Below are 19,637 nucleotides of genomic sequence, written 5' to 3'. Positions count from 1 at the left end.
TTGACACAATCCATACACTTGTTATAGGGCTGGGAGGTAAATCAAATTAATTTGAGTACTGTTGTAATGTGATTTTTAAAATGGGATAATGGAGGTTGTGCATCTTTACATATAGAAACTTCGGTTGGAATTTCTGTCAGAAACCTGTAAAGAAAGATTTGTTGTTTTGCTTATTTATTGAATCATAGGACTTTATGTTTCTGTATTTTTCAATATTTGCAGATATTTCGTTTTTATTTAGTATCTTTAGTTATGATTATTGGTGCTACCCTACTGTAGAGCAATAATCAGAGCCTCATCAATGCATTTCAATGTATTAATACCCTGAATTGTAGTGCTGATGACAAATACACTTTGGAAACTTGAGGCATGAAACTATCCCACAATGCAATGCATCATGGGAGGAGCCTAAGTAGTTCACAAACTTTCAATTACCACTGTACTTCTGAATCATGCCTTTTCCCCATTGCTGCTTAATTTCCCATCAGTGTTTGTTTGAGACAAAGGTCTGCACAATGGACAAGGTAAATTTCTGACATATTGCTTTTTTTGACGGCGGAAAATACAGTTGCGCCACTGACTGATTAAAACCCTGACAAAAGTCCATCATCAGATTCCATTCCTATAGGTGTGTCAGCGTGCAAACCCGACTTTTAACTCAACAATATAATATAATATATATATAATATATATAATAAAACATTGCTGTTTCCTTTAAATAAGCTGCTGCTGTACCTTCAAAGCATGAACATGCAGGTCAGTATCTGTCTCTGCTGAGACACAAAAAAAGGCTGCGCTGTTAAGATACGAACGCGCCAAAGTCAGAACTTACCCGCCTCTTACAGGAAATGTGAGGAAAGTGACACACTGATTGGTTTATTTCACGTTACGCTCAAAATTAACCACACCCCTGATTATTTAGAGAATTAGTACATGTCTTTTGCATGCTTCGATATGAGCAAGGCATCATTTTTGTGTCTTCAACATACCAAAGACACACTGACACGCCCTAAATACATTTAGATCCCTACAATAGAGCGTAGTGTGGTTGAGATTTTTGAGGCGTGCACACGTGGCCCCTATGAGCGTACGATATCTACAGTACGTGTGTAAAGCAGCTTTTATTCTTTGCAGAAAGGAAATGAAATTCTCAGCATCACTATTATCAGCATTTTCTTATCAACACAGTATTTTCACATCAAATATTGCAATATTTCTAATGCACTCTCCCATAAATAAGAGAACAGGAGGAAACTCCACACTCACATGTGAGAGAGATTGCGCATTGGGAGGAACATTTTGGTTTGGATATCTGGAATTTCAATTCCCTCCAGTACTCTGAAAAACACCAAGAGATGTTTGATCAATGAGAGCAATAGCAAATGTATCCACTGAGGTTAATGCGGTGGAAACATTTTTACAATAGCGCTTCTGTTTGTGGTTCATGCTAACTCACAGAGACTCCAGCTGAGCCAAGTAATCAAAGTGACCGGCGTGGATGTGAAGCAAAGTGTTGTGAGATATATTCCTGCAAAAGAAAAACAAGATACAGTTTAAGCATCTCATCATTATAAAGCATTCAGCTAGCTCAAAAGAAAAAAATACAGTTTAAGCATTTTAGCATTTTTTAAAAATAATTTTATTTTAATTTTTTCCCATTTTCTCCCCAATTTACACGGCCAATTACCCAACTCACTCATTAGGACTCCCCCCTATCACTAGTGTTGCCCCAACACACCAGGAGGGTGAAGACTAGCACATGCTTCCTCTGATACATGTGAAGTCAGCCACCACTTCTTTTCGAGCTGCTGCTGATGCTGTAGCATTTCCGAGTAGCATCAAAACACTAACGCTCGGAGGAAAGCGCAGCGACTCGGTTCTGATACATCAGCTCACAGACGCCCTGTGCTGCAGACATCACCCTAGGAGTGATGTGGGGAGAGAGCGCCATCTACTGTACCCACCCGGAGGGAGCAGGGCTGATTGTGCTCCCTCTGAGCGCCGGCAGCTTGATGGTAAAGCTGCATGAGCGGGGGTTCAAACCTGCGACCTCCTGCTCATAGTGGCAGCGCTTTAGAACACTGAAACACTCGGCGCCCAATTTAAGCATTTTAGCTTTAAAAAAGCATTCAGCTAGCTGACAAGAAAAATATACAATTTACTGTAAGCATTTCATCATTATAAAGCATTCAGCTAGCGTATCGAAAGCATGATTTAACTTCATGAGTATCATGTCTCACGTGTAGCTCACATAAATGCACATCTTGTGTTTACAAATAAAATTGAGTTTTCCTGATATTATAAGTGTTTTAATGATCATTTTGCATTCAAATGTAAAACATACTCACAAACACTGTATAAACACTAAGGACAGGTCATATGGTAATGGTGTAGTTCTAGTTTTTGAAGTGTCGACAGTAAAACAGAATTTTTTTATTATAGACGCCACTGACCTAGTCTTAGAGTCTCTGTAAAATGACATATCCACCGGAGATCCTATTTAAACCTTGTTACTTACACAAAGAGGTGGGTAGTCCAGATCCAGAAAGTAAAAATCCACCCCGGGGTTTTGTTGGCTGAGCTGCAGCAGAGCCACTAAGGGAGTTGGAACAAAACCCGGGGTAGAGTTCTTTTTACTTTTAACTAGTGTAAACAGAACTGTTCTAAAAATACAGAAGGAGACCTTTAAATCTGTCTTGATGCATTTAGGCTGCTTGTGCACAGAACAGTAAACTAGAGTTTTCCTCACAAATAAGCCATTGTGTGGAGGATGGAAATTAAAAAGAGTAAAAGCAGACAGGAAGCAGAGAAAAAGAAAGATTGGAAATTATGATAGCTATTGAGAAAAATGTCATACAAAGTGTAAAAGGGCTTATGACTATATCTTACATAGCTTATATTTAATAGTATTTCAAATGGTAATAATGCTGATGGTTTAAACCAGTATTTCTCAACCCTGGCCCTGGTGGCCCACTGCTCTGCACTTTTTAATAATTCCCTGTTCCTAAAAAAAATGCTTATTATCATCCTAATATTGAGATAAACTGATTGTACTTAAGGAGTAAAGGCACTAAAACGTGCTTAAGAGTGGGCCTCCAAGACCGGAAATAAGAAACACTGGTTTTAGCTGCTTTAAAAACACACAGCACATGAGGCAGAAGACAAAGACAGAATCTCACAATTTCAGCAGTGACTTCAGGCTCCGGAAAATGTTGCTCGGTAGGTCAGCAATCATGTTACAAGACAGATCCCTGCAACACAAAAGCAGTAGCATAAAAAAAGAAGTCAAGAAGAAATGCAGCAAACAGAAGCATGTGGCTTCAAGAAAAAAATCCATTAAGTGTAACTGAACTGGGGAAATGCAAATGTAGTCATGTGTGAATTCAGGAAACACAGGTGTGTAGCATTTAACTCAAAGTTTTTAGCTTTTAAAACAAATCCACTCAATCCTGTAATACTCACAGCTCTGCCAGAGATATGAGAGACTGGAACGTGTTTTCTGGAAGAGTCTCGATTTTATTGTCATGTAACGACCTAAAGGGAGGGAAGGAAAGTCGATTACACAGTTATCTGTGACTAATCCCAACAAAACCCTCTGCTTTCAAGTGTAAAACCATAAAGATGAGATTTCAAGAGCCTGCTCTCTCTTTAAAGTCTGCTGTAATCTCAGTTGGATCAGAGTTGTGCCAAATCAGTACATCTGTAGTGTAAGGCAAGGCAAGTTTATTTATATAGCACCTTTCATACACAACGGTCATTCAAAGTGCTTTACAAATAAGAAAATACACAGAGAAGTCAAATAAAAAAAAACATGTAAAAAAAATAAAAACTAAAATAAGAATAAAGCATAATTGATTCAAACATGATGAAAACAAAGAGAAGTAAAATTAAAAACAAGTAAAAGAACAAGGAATTAAAGATAAAAATAAAATAAGAATCAAGCATGAAAAAAAAAACATGATAGAAAAGTGCTGTTACAGAATTTTCTGTGTTTTTTGGGGTCCATGCACAAAAATATAAGTATTATTCTTTTTTTTTAATCATTGTTGTTTTTTTATATAATTTGATATAATAATAATAATAATAATAATAATAATAATAATAATAATAATAATAATAATAATAATAATAATACATTTTATATTTATAGCGCTTTTCAGGAAACTTAAAGACGCTTTACATTGCATAAAAAAACACAATATGAACATACATATTAAAATAATCATCATCATCAACATCAACATCATCAATACCATTCAATAGAAATCAATAGAGCTAAACAATCAATACATAAAAGATAGAACATTTTATATTTGATAAGTTATCTGTGCAGTCCATTGGGATCTCTGCATAATCCACATTTTTGCTCAATCCCATCTCATAACAGGGCTGGTACAGATGTGCTGAAAGCTGAGATAAAGAAACTATGTGGACTATCTAGGAATCCCCAAGGCCTGGATTGGGAAAAGCTGCAAACAGGATTTATTGATAGAGCAGTTTTAGTTTCATACTAAAAAGGCCACAAAAGCTGCGGCGGGATGTTAGTAGCTGAGATCAAACCCAAGCTCTCATTATTCATCGCCAAGCTGACAAACTGCTGTGCCTCTAGCACCACAATTCATAAGCAGTAACTGGAGCTCATTTCGCTGCTCTATTAATGGTCCATAGAGCACATCTGCCAACCAGTCCTAACTACTAAGGTGTCAGTTTGAAAAAACATAGGAGCAACAAAAACGCATTAAGTGTGGGAGAAATTGAAAAGGGTAGCAAAGGTTTGAGCTCAATTCTTTTTATAATGCTGCACATAGAGTCTGAGTCAGTGTGTGGGCTCTGATGCCTGCAAGATAATCATCTGCTTCACTACCAATGCCCACTGATCCAAAAAGACCACTTTACCTCAGTGCATGCAAATGAAAACTTACCAAATAATATGCACACACACACACACACACAAACACACACACACACACATACGCACACCTATCCAGAGACTACCCTAAACAACATCTTCTGCATACATCCAGAATCTGCCCTGCACTTGCCCTGCCCTGATTACTCTCATACACGCACTGCATGCAAACACTATCTGAAACCTACATTAGAGCTTCGATTCTCTGCCCGAACCCGACCCAACCCAAGGCCTGACCCGATCTAGGTCCGAGTCAGGCTGAGATTTCCCACCGATTTCCTCAGGCCGGGTCGGATCGGCCATAAGAAAATAGTCTGTGACGTGGGCGTCTTTTTTTATGCTATTATCATTTTATATAAAGCTATGGTGTGATAATCACAATATAGCAAAGCAACAAATCAAACTGTTTATTCAAAAAAAGTTGCACAAGTGAGCAGTGCACACTCCACTATTTTTATTATTAGCGCTGTCCAGTGCAGTGCAGCGCAGTGCAGTGCATAGCCTTATTACTGTTTTTTGTGTTTAGCGCATAGACTATAAGCTCAATATAAAAATTGTGTTTGTTTAGAAATTGTTTTCTATTCTTAAACCATTTTAAGTTATATTACATTAGAGGAAAGTCATTCAGACATCATTCTTGTAGCCACAGCAATTTGCTGTTGATTAGGCCTGTGGATCATCGTTTGCATTGTTTGTATTTTAATCTTTCGGATTTCTGCTCTTAAGAAAAAATTTTCTTAAGAAAAAAGGTTTCATTCTGATAAAATCCCCTTTTTCATGTTCTTTGTTATAATATTATACGTCTCTTTGAGTTTTATATGCATGCTGCATATGAAACTGTTTCTCAGCCTCCACTGTCTGCAGAAGCTATGAAAAGAAAACCCTCAGAAATACGAGTTGATCAGAGAGACGTTAGGACCAAAAGTTGAACCCAGGCTACAGCATTAGGAGCTATAGCTAAGGAGGAGCTAACAGCTCTGTTTACTCCGTTTACAGAGCTAGTTAGCACAACTCGACAGAACACCAGTCAAAGTGGGCACCATTCGCGTCGGATTTTATGATATAGAGAGCACTCTGATGCTTCAATGTAGCGTTAATTCATCTAAAAGAAACATTACCAATGAGGCGGGAAGTTTGACGTTAAGTGAAGTTTAAGGGTTAGCATTATCTAGCACTCAGTGTTATATCTTTAACTAAAGCTGTATCTCTGAAAACATTTTGTCCTTTGAGTTTTAGTGCTGTAAAATTGACTGTGGGGGGGAAGTAGAGATTAGATCGGGCCCAAAAAATCCAACCCGGCCCAGCCCGAGCCCGTGCACGTTCTGCCCGAGCCCAACCCGACCCGCACCATAAACTGTCATTATGAGCCCGAGCCCGACCCGACCGCCCCATAAACTGTCTGTTTTCGGGCTGTTTGAATGAGCGAAATATGATCAGAATTATGTTAAATAACACTGTAACATAGAAGCATAGAACTATTATTTAATTAAAATGATTTTTAAGAACAGCTAAACACAGTGCTGCAGGTCAAACGCGGAGGAGTTCACGTGTGAGAGAGAGAGAGAGAGATTTGTGTGTTCTGGTGTATGAGCTACTCACAGGTAAAGGTTCTCTTTAATCTCCTCGTGCTCATATTCTAGTCCCATACATAACTCTGCAGCTCCCTCAGTGTTTTCTGTCGTATTTTGCGGCTAGTGCGAGCGCTTACAACTAACACCACGGACCGCGAGGTGCCGCCACACTTGTGCCGAATCCAACTCCCTGCTGATCCGGCTCGAGGAATGTGGTGGGAAATCTCAGCCCGAACCAACCCGATTTCGGGTCGGGCCTCGGGTCAGGTCGGGTTCGGGCAGACGATCTAAGCTCTAGGGGGAAGGCAGGTAGGCATTCTCTGCTGCAGTGCTGTTAGCCAATCAGAGGTGAGGTGCACATTGAATTCTGCCGTGATTTTATGTTTTTTGGATACAATCCGGGTTAGCACCCGAACATCCCTTTCAGACAGCTTCCTCTTACAGAGTCCACAGTTAATCCTGTTGGATGTGGTTGGTTCTTCTTGGTGGTATGCTGGCTGACATTACCCTGGATACCGTGGCTCTTGATGCATCACAAAGACTTGCTGTCTTGGTCACAGATGCTCCAGCAAGTCGTGTACCAACAATTTGTCCTCTTTTGAACTCTGGTATGTCTCCCATAATGTTGTGTTCATTGCAATATTTAGAGCAGAACTGTGCTCTTACCCTGCTAACTGAACCTTCACACTCTGCTCTTACTGGTGCAATAATGTGCAATTAATGAAGATTGAACACCAGGCTGCTCCAATTTAGCCATGAAACCTAAAATCTCACACTAAAATGATGACAGGTGTTTCAGTTTCATTGACCAACCCCTGTACAAGGATGTCAACTTGACCTGACTTAAATAAGATTAAGTTTCCCTGTTCTTGTTTTTTAAATAATGAAGGCAACCTACCCCAGAGACAGCCCACCCCCAAAACACTCGTTATCTCCTTAGCTGTGTCATGATGACCAGACCTTGTAGGTTATCTGAAAGATAGCGATTATGTTGTTCAGGGGACTGAATGGTTCTGCTGAAGACTCTTATCAAAGCAATTCACAAATAAATAAACCAAAAGACACACAAAGATATCAGAGTGACTCATAATCTCGTCTCTGAGTGTCCTATGAATGCCTGTTCTGAGTGAGGTCAAATCATATACAGGATAAAAGACCTTCTTCATCCACTTGTTTCTCCTCATTCACCTTTTTCAGATACTTTAAATCACTCAACGATTTTGTGAAGTATGGGGATATTTGTTCCAGAAGAAGGATCTTGGTGATGCTATGAGATGACCTGTTCCAAAAACTTTCCACGATCATAAGAGAGCTGAAGAAGAAGAAGTTCATTAGACACTGCTGATGTAACCAGATACATGCATGCTGCTTTTCTCCATTAAGACGCTTCAAGATAGAAACTAATGGAATTATGAAAATTATAAAATTTTAATTATATGTTGTAGATTAAGCTTGGGTTTAGGTTTAGGTTTATTTTAGGCTATGGTAAAGGTTAGGTTTAGGTGTAAGTTAAGTTTAGTTTTAGGTTTAATTGTAAGTTCAGTTTAGGTTTAGGTCAAGGTTAAGTTTAGGTTTAGGTTATGGTGAAGGTTAAGTTAAGGGTTAGCTGTAAGTTCAGTTTAGTTTTAGCTTGATGTGAAGGTTAAGTTTAGGTTTGGGTTGTGGTTGAGGTACAGGTTAAGTTTAGGTTTAGGTTGTGGTTGAGGTACAGGTTAAGTTTAGGTTTAAGTTATGATGAAGGTTAAGTTTAGGTTTGGGTTGTGGTTGAGGTACAGGTTAAGTTTAGGTTTGGGTTGTGGTTGAGGTACAGGTTAAGTTTAGGTTTAAGTTATGATGAAGGTTAAGTTTAGGTTTAGGTTATGGTGAAGGTTAAATTTAGGTTTAGGTTATGGTTGAGGTATAGGTTAAGCTTAGGTTTGGGTTATAGTGAAGGTTAAGTTTATGTTTAAGTTATGGTGAAGGTTAAGTTAAGGGTTAGCTGTAAGTTCAGTTTAGTTTTAGCTTGAGGTGAAGGTTAAGTTTAGGTTTAGGTTATGGTGAGGGTTAAGTTTAGGTTTAGATTGAGGTTTAGGTGTAAGTTTAGTTTAGGTTTATGTTATGGTGAAGTTTATGTTTAAATGTAGGTTCAGTTAAGGTTTAAGTTTAGGCTATGGTTAATGTATAGCATCATTTTTGTTTTAGCTTCCTGTGTACAGAATCCTTTACCAGATCAGACCAGATGAGTTTAATAGCTATTTATTTGCACCTGGATTTTTCATATTCATATTTTTTTATCTTGGTGGCACTGTAGTAAATTACCCAACACAGTTATTCATATATATTCTAATTTTAAATATATATTTTTAAAGAAGATAACATAACAATAGTGTGTGTTTCCAAATCAGCGTATCATATTTAATCCTAAATTCATAGATGGGCATTCAGCAATTTATCTTTGTCCATTGGGGTGGCTATTTTTCTTATCTATCTGTCTGTCTGTCTGTCTGTCTGTCCATCCATCCATCCATCCATCCATCTATGAATCCAGGAAGCTAAGATGAATCCTGGCCTGCCAATAAAAGCACATGCAAGAAACCAATCAGCTCTTGGAATATTTTAGTACGGTAACTTCCTCAGCCACAGGTCATGATGCTACTCCGTCTCTACAGTTTCTGCAAAAGTACTTGAGAGATACGATGACTTGGCAAGAAAGTGCTAAATCTTTTTAATGCAGTGCAATTTTTATATTAACTGACACCCCAGACAGGTTCATTTTGTTCTGCCCTTGCTAACAGGCAAGGTTAAAGAATTGGCAACTGCTCTGGCATCAACACAGCCTGGCACTTATTTTGAATCAAACTGTTACTCCCTTTTTGAGGTGTTTAGGCCTAGGGTGAGAAAGCTATTAGGGAAATTGCCATCACCCAGAGGAGGGAAATTGTTTAGTTTCATAAAATAGTTCTGTTTCTTCCTGAACACCGCTATTATTCTGTGATTCCTCTGGCTAGACCTGCATGCCTCCATCATTTTAGGGAGTATTCAGGATATTACTAAATGTAATGGACAGTGTTTTAGTAATTGCTTGTGCTAAACTATTGCTTATGTCATTTCTATTGAACGTCTCAAAGCAGCCTAATTACCTCCATGTAGGCACTGAGTTTTTTTCTCAGCACAATGGATTTCTTGGTGGATGGAGTCATAGGGCCCTATTTAGTGATCTATAGTGTACTGGTCGATTGTGCATCGTTTGGCTTGATTTAGGGCGTGTCTGTGTGTCTTTGATATTTTGAGGGCGCAAAAAGCATATTATCTTAATTAATCATGGGTGTGTTTTGGTCATAACGTGAAAAATATACCAATCAGTGTATCAGTCGTCATTCCCTTTAAGAGCCAGGTGAGCTCTGACTTTGGCACATTGTGATCTTAACATTGCAGCACTTTGTGCGTCTCAGCAGAGGACTTTAAACCTGTGTGTTCACGCTATGAAGGCACACCAGCAGGTTAGCACCTGAACATCCCTTTCAGACAGCTTCCTCTTACAGCGTCCACAGTTAATCCTGTTGGATGTGGTTGGTTCTTCTTGGTGGTATGCTGACATTACCCTGGATACCGTGGCTCTTGATGCATCACAAAGACTTGCTGTCTTGGTCACAGATGCTCCAGCAAGACGTGCACCAACAATTTGTCCTCTTTTGAACTCTGGTATGTCTCCCATAATGTTATAGTGTGCATTGCAATATTTAGAGCAGAACTGTGCTCTTACCCTGCTAATTGAACCTTCACACTCTGCTCTTACTGGTGCAATGTGCAATTAATGAAGATTGAACACCAGGCTGCTCCAATTTAGCCATGAAACCTAAAATCCCACACTAAAATGATGACAGGTGTTTCAGTTTCATTGTCCATCTCCTGTAGATGGAGCCCATATGTAGCCACTCCTGGTACCAACTCTCACCCTCATAGGGCCCATTTTTGACATTCATATATAGGAACAGCATGAAAAAATCTGTGTCCTAGTTGGGCTACACATTGAGGTGTTTGAAGATGTTTAAACCTTTTCCTTTTGATGTGAAAAGTTCTATTTTTCATTTCATCCTGTACTTCAGACACTGTTTTACTCGGTGAAACAATGTCTGGAGTTCATAAGTCTCAGAGAAAGACAGTTCTGCTGTCACTGCTGATTTCCATCTAGTACATCCTGGGCATACTGCAGCACTGGGCTCTTGGGGATGGCCTCGGCTCTGGAGGTTTCCTGCACTGGAAGCTCATTATTTGGGGATTCTGTCTGTCCAAAGCTGAAAAGGCCCCTCCTCACTGGCAGAGGTCATTCCTTCCAAGCTGTTTTTTTATACAATGAATCCTGTTTAGTCATTTTAGTCTTTCTGTTTATAGCTAAAAGATTTCTACTGGTTTCTGTCCAGTCTTGATTGAGCCAACACACTTTCCAGTGAGGAAAAAACTCTTATATGACTGAAGCAGAGGGATTAGAGAGGGAGGGAACATTCAGTCTGTGACTGTTAAAGTAAACACTGCCTTCAATCACAGAGATGCAAAAAAGCTGATTGACATTTTAAGTTATACGTGCATTTTTAAAAAAAGGATTTATTCCAAATATTAAAATTTGGAATTTAACTTAAAACCTACCCTGTTACAACTCTCCCACAAACACTCACACAATTCCATTCACACACACACAAACACACACATATACACTATATATACAAACACATGTATCACAGACACATTTCATAATGGAAACTTTCCAATGTGTCCTAATCAATGCGGGCACCTTTTAGCTGATGTTACAGAATTAGACAGTATTCCTTTCAATCACCTTATAGTTTATAATATAGTATAGAAGATTGTTGGCACCTCTCTCCCCTCCCTTCAGGACTTGTACAGCTCCCGCCTCACTCAGAAAGCCCTCTGTCTGGAAGGAGATCCCTCTCACCCACTACACAGCTTCTTCAGCCTGCTGCCATCAGGGAGGAGACTGCGGAGTCATGGGCCGAGGACCAGCAGACCGAGGAACAGCTTCATCCATCAGGCTGTGAGGATGCTCAACTCTCTCCCTGCTCTACCCCACCCCTCCGCATCCTGCCATCCATTTTCTTATTTATAATTTTATTTTGCTGTACTTAAATCTATTTTCTTTTTGTTTTATTGCTTTGTAACATAATTTGAATCCTCTGTATGTACTGTACATATTCAGTATTGACAATTTGACAATCTCAATTTTTTTTACATAACTACAACTACATAAGTAAAAATATACACCAAGTAATTTGTATTTTTTTCATGAAGATGCTTATTATACGATTCACAAAAGGAGCCCCCATTCACTGGCGGCGGAGTCTTGTAGGTTGAGATGTAGGTTGAGTTCAGGTACAAGTTGTGGTGTAGAATAGGTTTAAGTAAAAGTAAAAAAGTACTCAATTTAAAATGTACTTTGAGTAAAAGTTACATAGTTACTTTTAATTATTTACTCCCCATAATAATTTGGACCTATCAGGCAGTATTTGTTCAGACCACCGCATAAAACATTTTCAAGAACTAGTGGTATATGTTTCTATGATCCATTTTTTTCTTTACTGTTAAAAATGTATGGTAATATGGCGCCGAGTGGTCCAGTGGTCTAAGGCGCTGCCACTATGAGCTGGAGGTCGCAGGTTCAAACCCCCACTCATGCAGCTTTGCCATCAAGCTGCCGGCGCTCAGAGGGAGCACAATTAGCCCTGCTCCCTCCGGGTGGGTACAGTACAGTAGATGGCGCTCTCTCCCCACATCACTACTAGGGTGATGTCTGCAGCACAGGGCGTCTGTGAGCTGATCCTCCGAGTGTTAGCGCTGTGATGCTACTCGGTAATGCTACAGCATCAGCAGCAGCTCGAAAAGAAGAAGCGGTGGCTGACTTCACATGTATCAGAGGAAGCATGTGTTAGTCTTCACCCTCCTGGTGTGTTGGAGCATCACTAGTGATAGGGGGAGTCCTAATGAGTGGGTTGGGTAATTGGCCGTGTAAATTGGGGAGAAAATGGGAAAAGTTATAAACTGTATAAACTGTATTTTTTATAGTTTTACTGTTCATTATTATTTTTAACTTGCCATTGCTTTGCTTTAACTGATATTTAATTTTTTTTTAATTCAAGCAGACTGTCTCTACTTTCTCCGCAAGCTGAGAAGAGCTGGAACCCCCACCCCCATCATGACCACCTTCTACAGAGGGGCCATCGAGAGCATCCTGACCAGCTGTTTCACCGTGTGGTACGGGGCCTGCACAGCATCCTGCCGCAGGACCCTCCAGCGCATCGTGAGAGCAGCTGAGAAGATCATTGGCACCTCTCTCCCCTCCCTTCAGGACCTGTACAGCTCCCGCCTCACGCGGAAAGCCCTCCGTCTGGCAGGAGATCCCTCCCACCCACTACACAGCTTCTTCATCCTGCTGCCATCAGGGAGGAGACTGCGGAGTCTCGGGTCTAGGACCAGCAGACTGCGAGACAGCCCCATCCATCAGGCTGTGAGGATGCTGAACTCTCTTCCCGCACTACCCCCCATCCCAATCCTGCCCACAGCACACACACTCTCATCATCCTGACCCCACATCCTCCCACCAACACAGTACTGAAACTCTGCACTAGAACACACACAGTACTGTAACTTTTGTAAAAGGACCTGCACTACACACCCAATACCTGCACTACTGTTACGCTGCACTGTCATACACACTTTAATTCCCCAAGAACTGGGAACTTTAAGAACTTTACCAGCCTTAAGCTAGATACAACATTGCACTACTGTTATACGGGTTCTATTTATATTGTCACTTGATCTTAATCACCATTAATATTGCACTATTATCTTCTGTCTCACAAATGTCTATTGTCTTTTTGTTGTATTGTACATATAGAGTCTCCCACTCATTTAGATTTAGATTATATATTTATTTCTTTTTATTTCTATTTATATATCTATTTCACCCCCACCACTACTGCACCTTGTTCTGTCTCATGTATGTCTGTGTCCCTGCTGCTGTATTGTACACATAGTGTCTCCTCTTTTTCTTTATTTTTCTTTATTATCCATTATCTGTACTTGCTGTAAAATTGGGAAGGAGAGTAACGTAATTTCAATTCTATGTATGTCCTGTACATATGCAGCATTGACAATAAAACTACTTGACTTGACTGTTTAATGATAAAATACTTAGCACCACATGCTTTTGCTGGTTTGATGTGGAAGTTTTGAAAGCTTTCTCTGTCTGGTAAGGCTGGCACATTTTTTATTGCATGAGGACATTATTGCCTCGTTATACTACACGCGAGCATGTTGTTTTTTTATTTTTTACTCAGTAATGGGGAGTTTTACATTGTAGCGAAGTAAATTACTTGTGTCAAAATGTACTTGAGTAAAAGTAAAATTACCTATTTTAAAAACTACTTTAAAAATGACAAATTACTCAAAAAATCTACTCAATTACAGTAATGTGAGTAAATGTGATTAATTACTTTCCACCTCTGGGTTTAGGTTTAGGTTGTGATGTTGTTAAGTGTACACTCTAAAAAACAGAGGTACAATATGAGTACTTTTTGTACTTCAAAGGTACACTCTTCGTAATTGTATTCTTCAAAGGTACAATATTGGTCTTTACAGGGTCAGATTTGTTCCTTCTGAAGTACAAAGTAATTTCTAACAGTACAAAGTACAAAGTACAAATTTGTACCATTTAACCTGCAGCCAAAAGGTACATTCAGTATTCTGTATCACTGTACTAATAAACAATATATATTTTAATTGCACATTTTTTATTTGAAAGCCAGACAATTTTGGATCATCAAGTTTTTGAGCCATATTTAGTTGATGATAATTTTTATAATCTTTATAATCTTTACTGGCACAAAAAACATGGGTACAAAAAAGGACTTTCACTGAAAGGTACTTTTTTTACCTCAATATAAGATACAGCCCCAGAGACAAGCTTTATACTCTTTTAAGTACAAATCTGTACTTACTTTTCTTAGTGGGTAGGTTGAGTTTTAGGTTAAGTTTAGGTTTAGACACACACTTATCCAGAACTGTCCTGTACTGCATGGCACAAAATGTTTTGTTTTTTTTCGCAGTAAATATGGAAAAAGACCTTTTCAAACAGAATACATAAAACACATTATATAATAACCAGACAGAAACAGTCATTCAAGGGCAGCCATGGCCTAAAGGATAGAGAGGACTGAGAGTCAGTCGCTCAGTCCCAAGAACTGACAGAAAATGTGGTCGAGGGAAAGTAAAGAAAGTAAAGTCTTCTCCTGCCTCAACAATCACAGCAGACATGTCCTTGAAATGACTGAAATGAGTGCCTTTCACTCCGGGTGTCGGTTCTGATTGTCTTTTTCCGCTGGTGAGTGTGTGAGTGAAAGCATTAACTGCAAATGTCTTAAAAATGTGTTTCTAATTTAAAACATTATTACCACCATAAAACTGCAAAAACTGCTCCTACTGAGTAAAATATAAAGTCAAGGCTCTGCAGAACTTACAGTACTGTTAGCCCATCGCACGTCATCAGCGCAGAGTAGTTCAGCACTTCAATGCGGTTCTCTGCAAAATCCCTGCAGAAACACAGAACATAAAATAGAGGATTAAAACAATCTTAAAATCATTTAATATCACACACACTACAGATTTTTTTCTTTCCAATTTTGGTCATACATACATTTTTCAGAAAATAAACCAACATTTACTATCAGACAAAGATACCTAAGGAAATACAAAAAGCATTTATTAAGCATTTAGCACTCAAACCAATCTAGACAAGAAAAAGTTTTACCCTCATGAATTAAATTGAGTTCAATTTCACTAACCTAAGCTATTTTTCACAAATGGAGAAAACATAGAACATTTGTGAACCTTCCCATGAGTGAATGGGCTACCAAAATTACTACAGCAATGCTGTAGCATTGCCGAGCAGCATCACAGCACTAACGCTCGGAGGAAAGCGCAGCGACTCGGTTCTCATACATCAGCTCACAGACGCCCTGTGCTGCAGACATCACCCTAGGAGTGATGTGGGGAGAGAGCGCCATCTACTGTACACACCCGGAGGGAGCAGGGCCAATTGTGCTCCCTCTGAGCGCCGGCAGCTTGATGGCAAAGCTGCATGAGCGGGGGTTCAAACCTGCGACCTCCCGCTCATAGTGGCAGCGCTTTAGACCTCTGGACCACTTGGCGCACCACTATTATGTTTTTTAAGAGGTGAGAAGAAGACAGAATACCCAGAGTAATGGTGACAAAGGGAAAACACACCAAACCCCACACAGATAGTGACCTATTTGAGGATTTGAATCCATAATCCTAAACAACTGGATAGAGCTGGGTATCGATACCAATGCCAAAACGATACTTTAAAAAATATATTTTTCTAAATAAATATCTTTTTCCAAATCTTAAGCCGTGTTTTTGCACATTTCATGCAAAGTATTGAAAATAAGCACCAATTTTGGTCCTTTTACCACTTTTAGCACCCTTGTAGTACTGAGGCATTTCAGTCTGTACCTTTTTGGTATCCAATTTTAATACCCAGCCCTACACCTGGAGTTGTAAAGCACATACATCAAAGACATTAACAACCACATTCACCATTTGTGGTGAACACAGATGGAACTGACCATAGACTGTGTATAGCTGGACAGAGCATCGTCTCTCAAAAGTGAAGCCACCACAGGTCGGGCGCCCCCTGCTGTTCGGTTTCAGAAAGCTGTGTAACTCCACCCATCCCATAGGTTTCAATATTAAAACTGAACAACTTTCAATCACGTTTTTTTCTAATATACTGTAATTCCACCTCCTTTATTTAAATGCAGCAGCTACTGTAACCTCTGCTTATATTGTTAAATTTTTATATCCCCACAGAATTCGTTTTTTAAAACGTTATTCAGCTCTATTTAAAAAGGTGTGGTTATTGTAAAAGGGCTGGTTATGGGCGGGACCAATAACAGACCGTCAGCTCCGCAGCCTGTGACCTCGAGGCAGCCCTCAGGGGCGGGGTTATTTAAATGAGTAGGCTGTCTCTCCACAGTCTTTCTCCCTCCTCTGGTCTCTACTGCGCTCTACAGACTCAGGTTTCAGGATCGCCAACATGGAGGAAGATTTTGGCTTCATTTTCACTGAAAGAATGGGAACGGCGACACGGCGTCCATCTTTTTTTACAGTCTCTGGAACTGACACACTCCCTCCCATCCACCAGAACATAACTAGGGGTTCTAACCATAGAGCCACCACTGCTGCCTTACTGCCCCAACTCCTGAGCAACAGGATTGCCCATTCTCTAATTTCTAGTGTTAGATAATGTTGCAATACATATAATATGATAAATAGTTATTTATTGTACATATTGTACAGTAAAATGTATTATATTTAACCATAAAGTAACTACACCAGTCACCAGTGGTGTGCAGTGAGGCCCGTCTAACCCTTTAGAGAAGGGGTGACAATAGGTTCATGTAAATCATTACATAATATTTAATAGTTAATAGTCAATAGTTAGGGTAAATTACAAGCATATATTTTATGAATTAACTAAAACAAAAAACTGCAACTAATTTAAAGCAATACTCTTCATTTTTAAGTTACTACAGGACTCTTATCTGACTGACAGCTGTTTTAACCAATCAAAACTGCTTTTTAAAATGGCTTCTGCCCACAAGTCTGCATGACCCTTCTCCTGATTTTTTGAAGGGTGTAGTAATTTTAGGAAAGTCGCAGGACAGTCTAACCAATCAGATTCATGATTTTCACGCCAGGGGCGGGGCCATGACTGTCTGAGTGTAAAATATAGTTAGCGAACTATAATGGAATTGCAACAGTAAATGAGACAAATATTGTGTCACATCATATTAAAAAGCCTTTTTAAGGCTGCCCTTCAGTGTGAAACTAAGTGAGTTTTTGTGTGTACTTAATGTTTTGGCTGACCTGGCGTCTTGTAGGCATACAAATGAGTGATCATTGTTGGCAGGCTGTACTTGTAGGAAAATGAAGCATTGATTATTGATTATTTATTTTTGTTAATGTGCATTAAGCTCATATAACTACGTAATTCCAATTCAAATTCAATTCAACATCATTTAGGGTGGATTCAACTCAAATTCAAATTCATTCATTGAATTAAATTTTGCACAGTCCTGATCTCTGCACTGAAGTTCGTCTGCAGCCATTTACATCAGTCAATAAAAGTCATGTTTCATTACTGTTGGTTGAGGACGAATGTTAGAAGAAAGATTAACAGGAAATAAAATTAACAAATTTTATTTTCTGGATAAAATCAACAGGATAAAACCTGAGGCGTAATCAAAGCAACACTGGAAAAGCGGAAAAAACACTGTATCTTTTAATGTGTAGCAGGGCAATAAAAAATACAAATATCTAAATATCTAACAACAGAGCACTGTGGTTAATGTGGTTTATAGGGTGTGAACTTAAGTAAACCTAAAGTTCTAAATGTACGATTCCCCCGAGTCACTGGACGTCTCTGCTGGTAGTATCCACTGACAGACATCAGGACAAGCCATCAGACTCAAACAGAGCTAGAGATAGAGATAGAGAAATCCAGGCCATCAGAGCTGACAGCTGCCAAAATGAAGCAGCTCAGACTTTCTCTCTACTTGTCACCAGTCCCACCAGCCCATTTCCTCAAGAGCAGCTCACAATGTGATTCATACAGGCTTACCTTCATCGAGAATAATGGGCAAAGCTGAAAATCCCAGCTCACCATTTACAAGCTGGGAAGCAAGGCGCCCACGGATTTCTGTTGTCCTCTAAGTCTTTACTTTTCTTAAAACCATGTTCACATTTGGATGACCAGTTCTGGTCCTAGCTTTCCCAGGGCTATAAACAAAAACTGACTGGTAGGCCTATTGTGATAATAACTCACTCAATCTCTGCACGGATTTCGCAGTGTCTCTCTGACATATCCCCATGGATGAAGGAGCATCACCTTCAATTAAATCTCTCAAAGACTGAACTTCTGGTTATACCAGCAAAACCATCTTTTCAACACAAATTCTCTATAAGCATCGACTCTCTCTCTCTCTCTCACCGACAAAGGTTGCTGGGAACCTGGGTGTTATGGTTGATGACCAACTCTCCTTCACGCACCATGTGGCCTCGGTTGCTCGATCCTGCCGCTTCGCGCTTTATAACATCAGGAAAATTAGACCGTTTCTGACGCAACAGGCCACCCAACTCCTGGTACAAGCAGTCGTCATCTCACGCCTCGACTACTGCAATGCCCTGCTAACTGGCCTCCCGGCCTGCGTAGTAAAACCACTCCAAATGATCCAGAATGCAGCAGCACGTCTGATCTTCAACCAACCAAAACGGGCACATGTCACCCCGCTGCTCATTGAGCTCCATTGGCTACAAGTTGATGCTCGCATCAAATTCAAAGCTCTTACAATCGCCTACAAGGTGATACAGAACAGCTCATTCCTACCTGCACTGATCACTCCTGAAGGCTTACGCCACCTCCAGGCCGCTGCGCTCCTCCAATGAACGTCGCCTCGCTTTACCAAACAAACATTCACACAAAGCAATCCAGACTGTTCTCATACAGAGTTCCCCAATGGTGGAACAAACTACCTTCTACTACCAGATCAGGAGAATCTCTCACTATCTTTAATAAACTCCTGAAGACAGAGCTCTTCAAAGAGCTCTTACTCTCCTAACACCTCTAACTAACTACCTTCTACTACCAGATCAGGAGAATCTCTCACTATCTTTAATAAACTCCTGAAGACAGAGCTCTTCAAAGAGCTCTTACTCTCCTAACACCTCTAACTAACTACCTTCTACTACCAGATCAGGAGAATCTCTCACTATCTTTAATAAACTCCTGAAGACAGAGCTCTTCAAAGAGCACTTACTCTCCTAACACCTCTAACACACTAACTACTTCTAACCCCATTTCCTTCTTCCCCTCCTTCACTCCTTTATCCCATTATTTCCCTTTGACCTCCTTTAAGCCCTGTATAAAGATGTTTTATCTTTAACTTCTATTACTTTTGTACTTGACTATTATAAGTCGCTTTGGACAAAAGCGTCTGCCAAATGTAATGTAATGTTATGTAATGTAATAACATTATCATAGTCGTATCGACTTATCATACGATAAATAAACGTAATGTCAGTAATGG

General features: G+C 39.7%; 1 protein-coding gene across 1 annotated transcript in view; it reads right to left on the bottom strand.

The window, feature by feature from the left end:
- rxfp2a (relaxin family peptide receptor 2a) overlaps positions 1-19,637 on the bottom strand; it is a 159,265-nt gene that overhangs the window by 20,631 nt on the left and 118,997 nt on the right. Inside the window, exons 10-14 of the mRNA XM_049468936.1 lie at positions 14,988-15,059; positions 3,463-3,534; positions 3,180-3,251; positions 1,457-1,528; positions 1,267-1,338 (exon numbers count right to left, since the gene is read on the bottom strand). Of these exons, the coding sequence (XP_049324893.1) occupies positions 1,267-1,338; positions 1,457-1,528; positions 3,180-3,251; positions 3,463-3,534; positions 14,988-15,059 (360 nt within the window). The remainder of the gene's footprint in view (positions 1-1,266; positions 1,339-1,456; positions 1,529-3,179; positions 3,252-3,462; positions 3,535-14,987; positions 15,060-19,637) is intronic.

This window comes from Astyanax mexicanus, chromosome 20, assembly GCF_023375975.1.
Source record: "Astyanax mexicanus isolate ESR-SI-001 chromosome 20, AstMex3_surface, whole genome shotgun sequence".
In the NCBI taxonomy this organism is placed as follows: domain Eukaryota; kingdom Metazoa; phylum Chordata; class Actinopteri; order Characiformes; family Acestrorhamphidae; genus Astyanax; species Astyanax mexicanus.
Note: the sequence above shows the minus strand (reverse complement) of the source record. Positions and strands in the feature narration are given on the sequence as shown.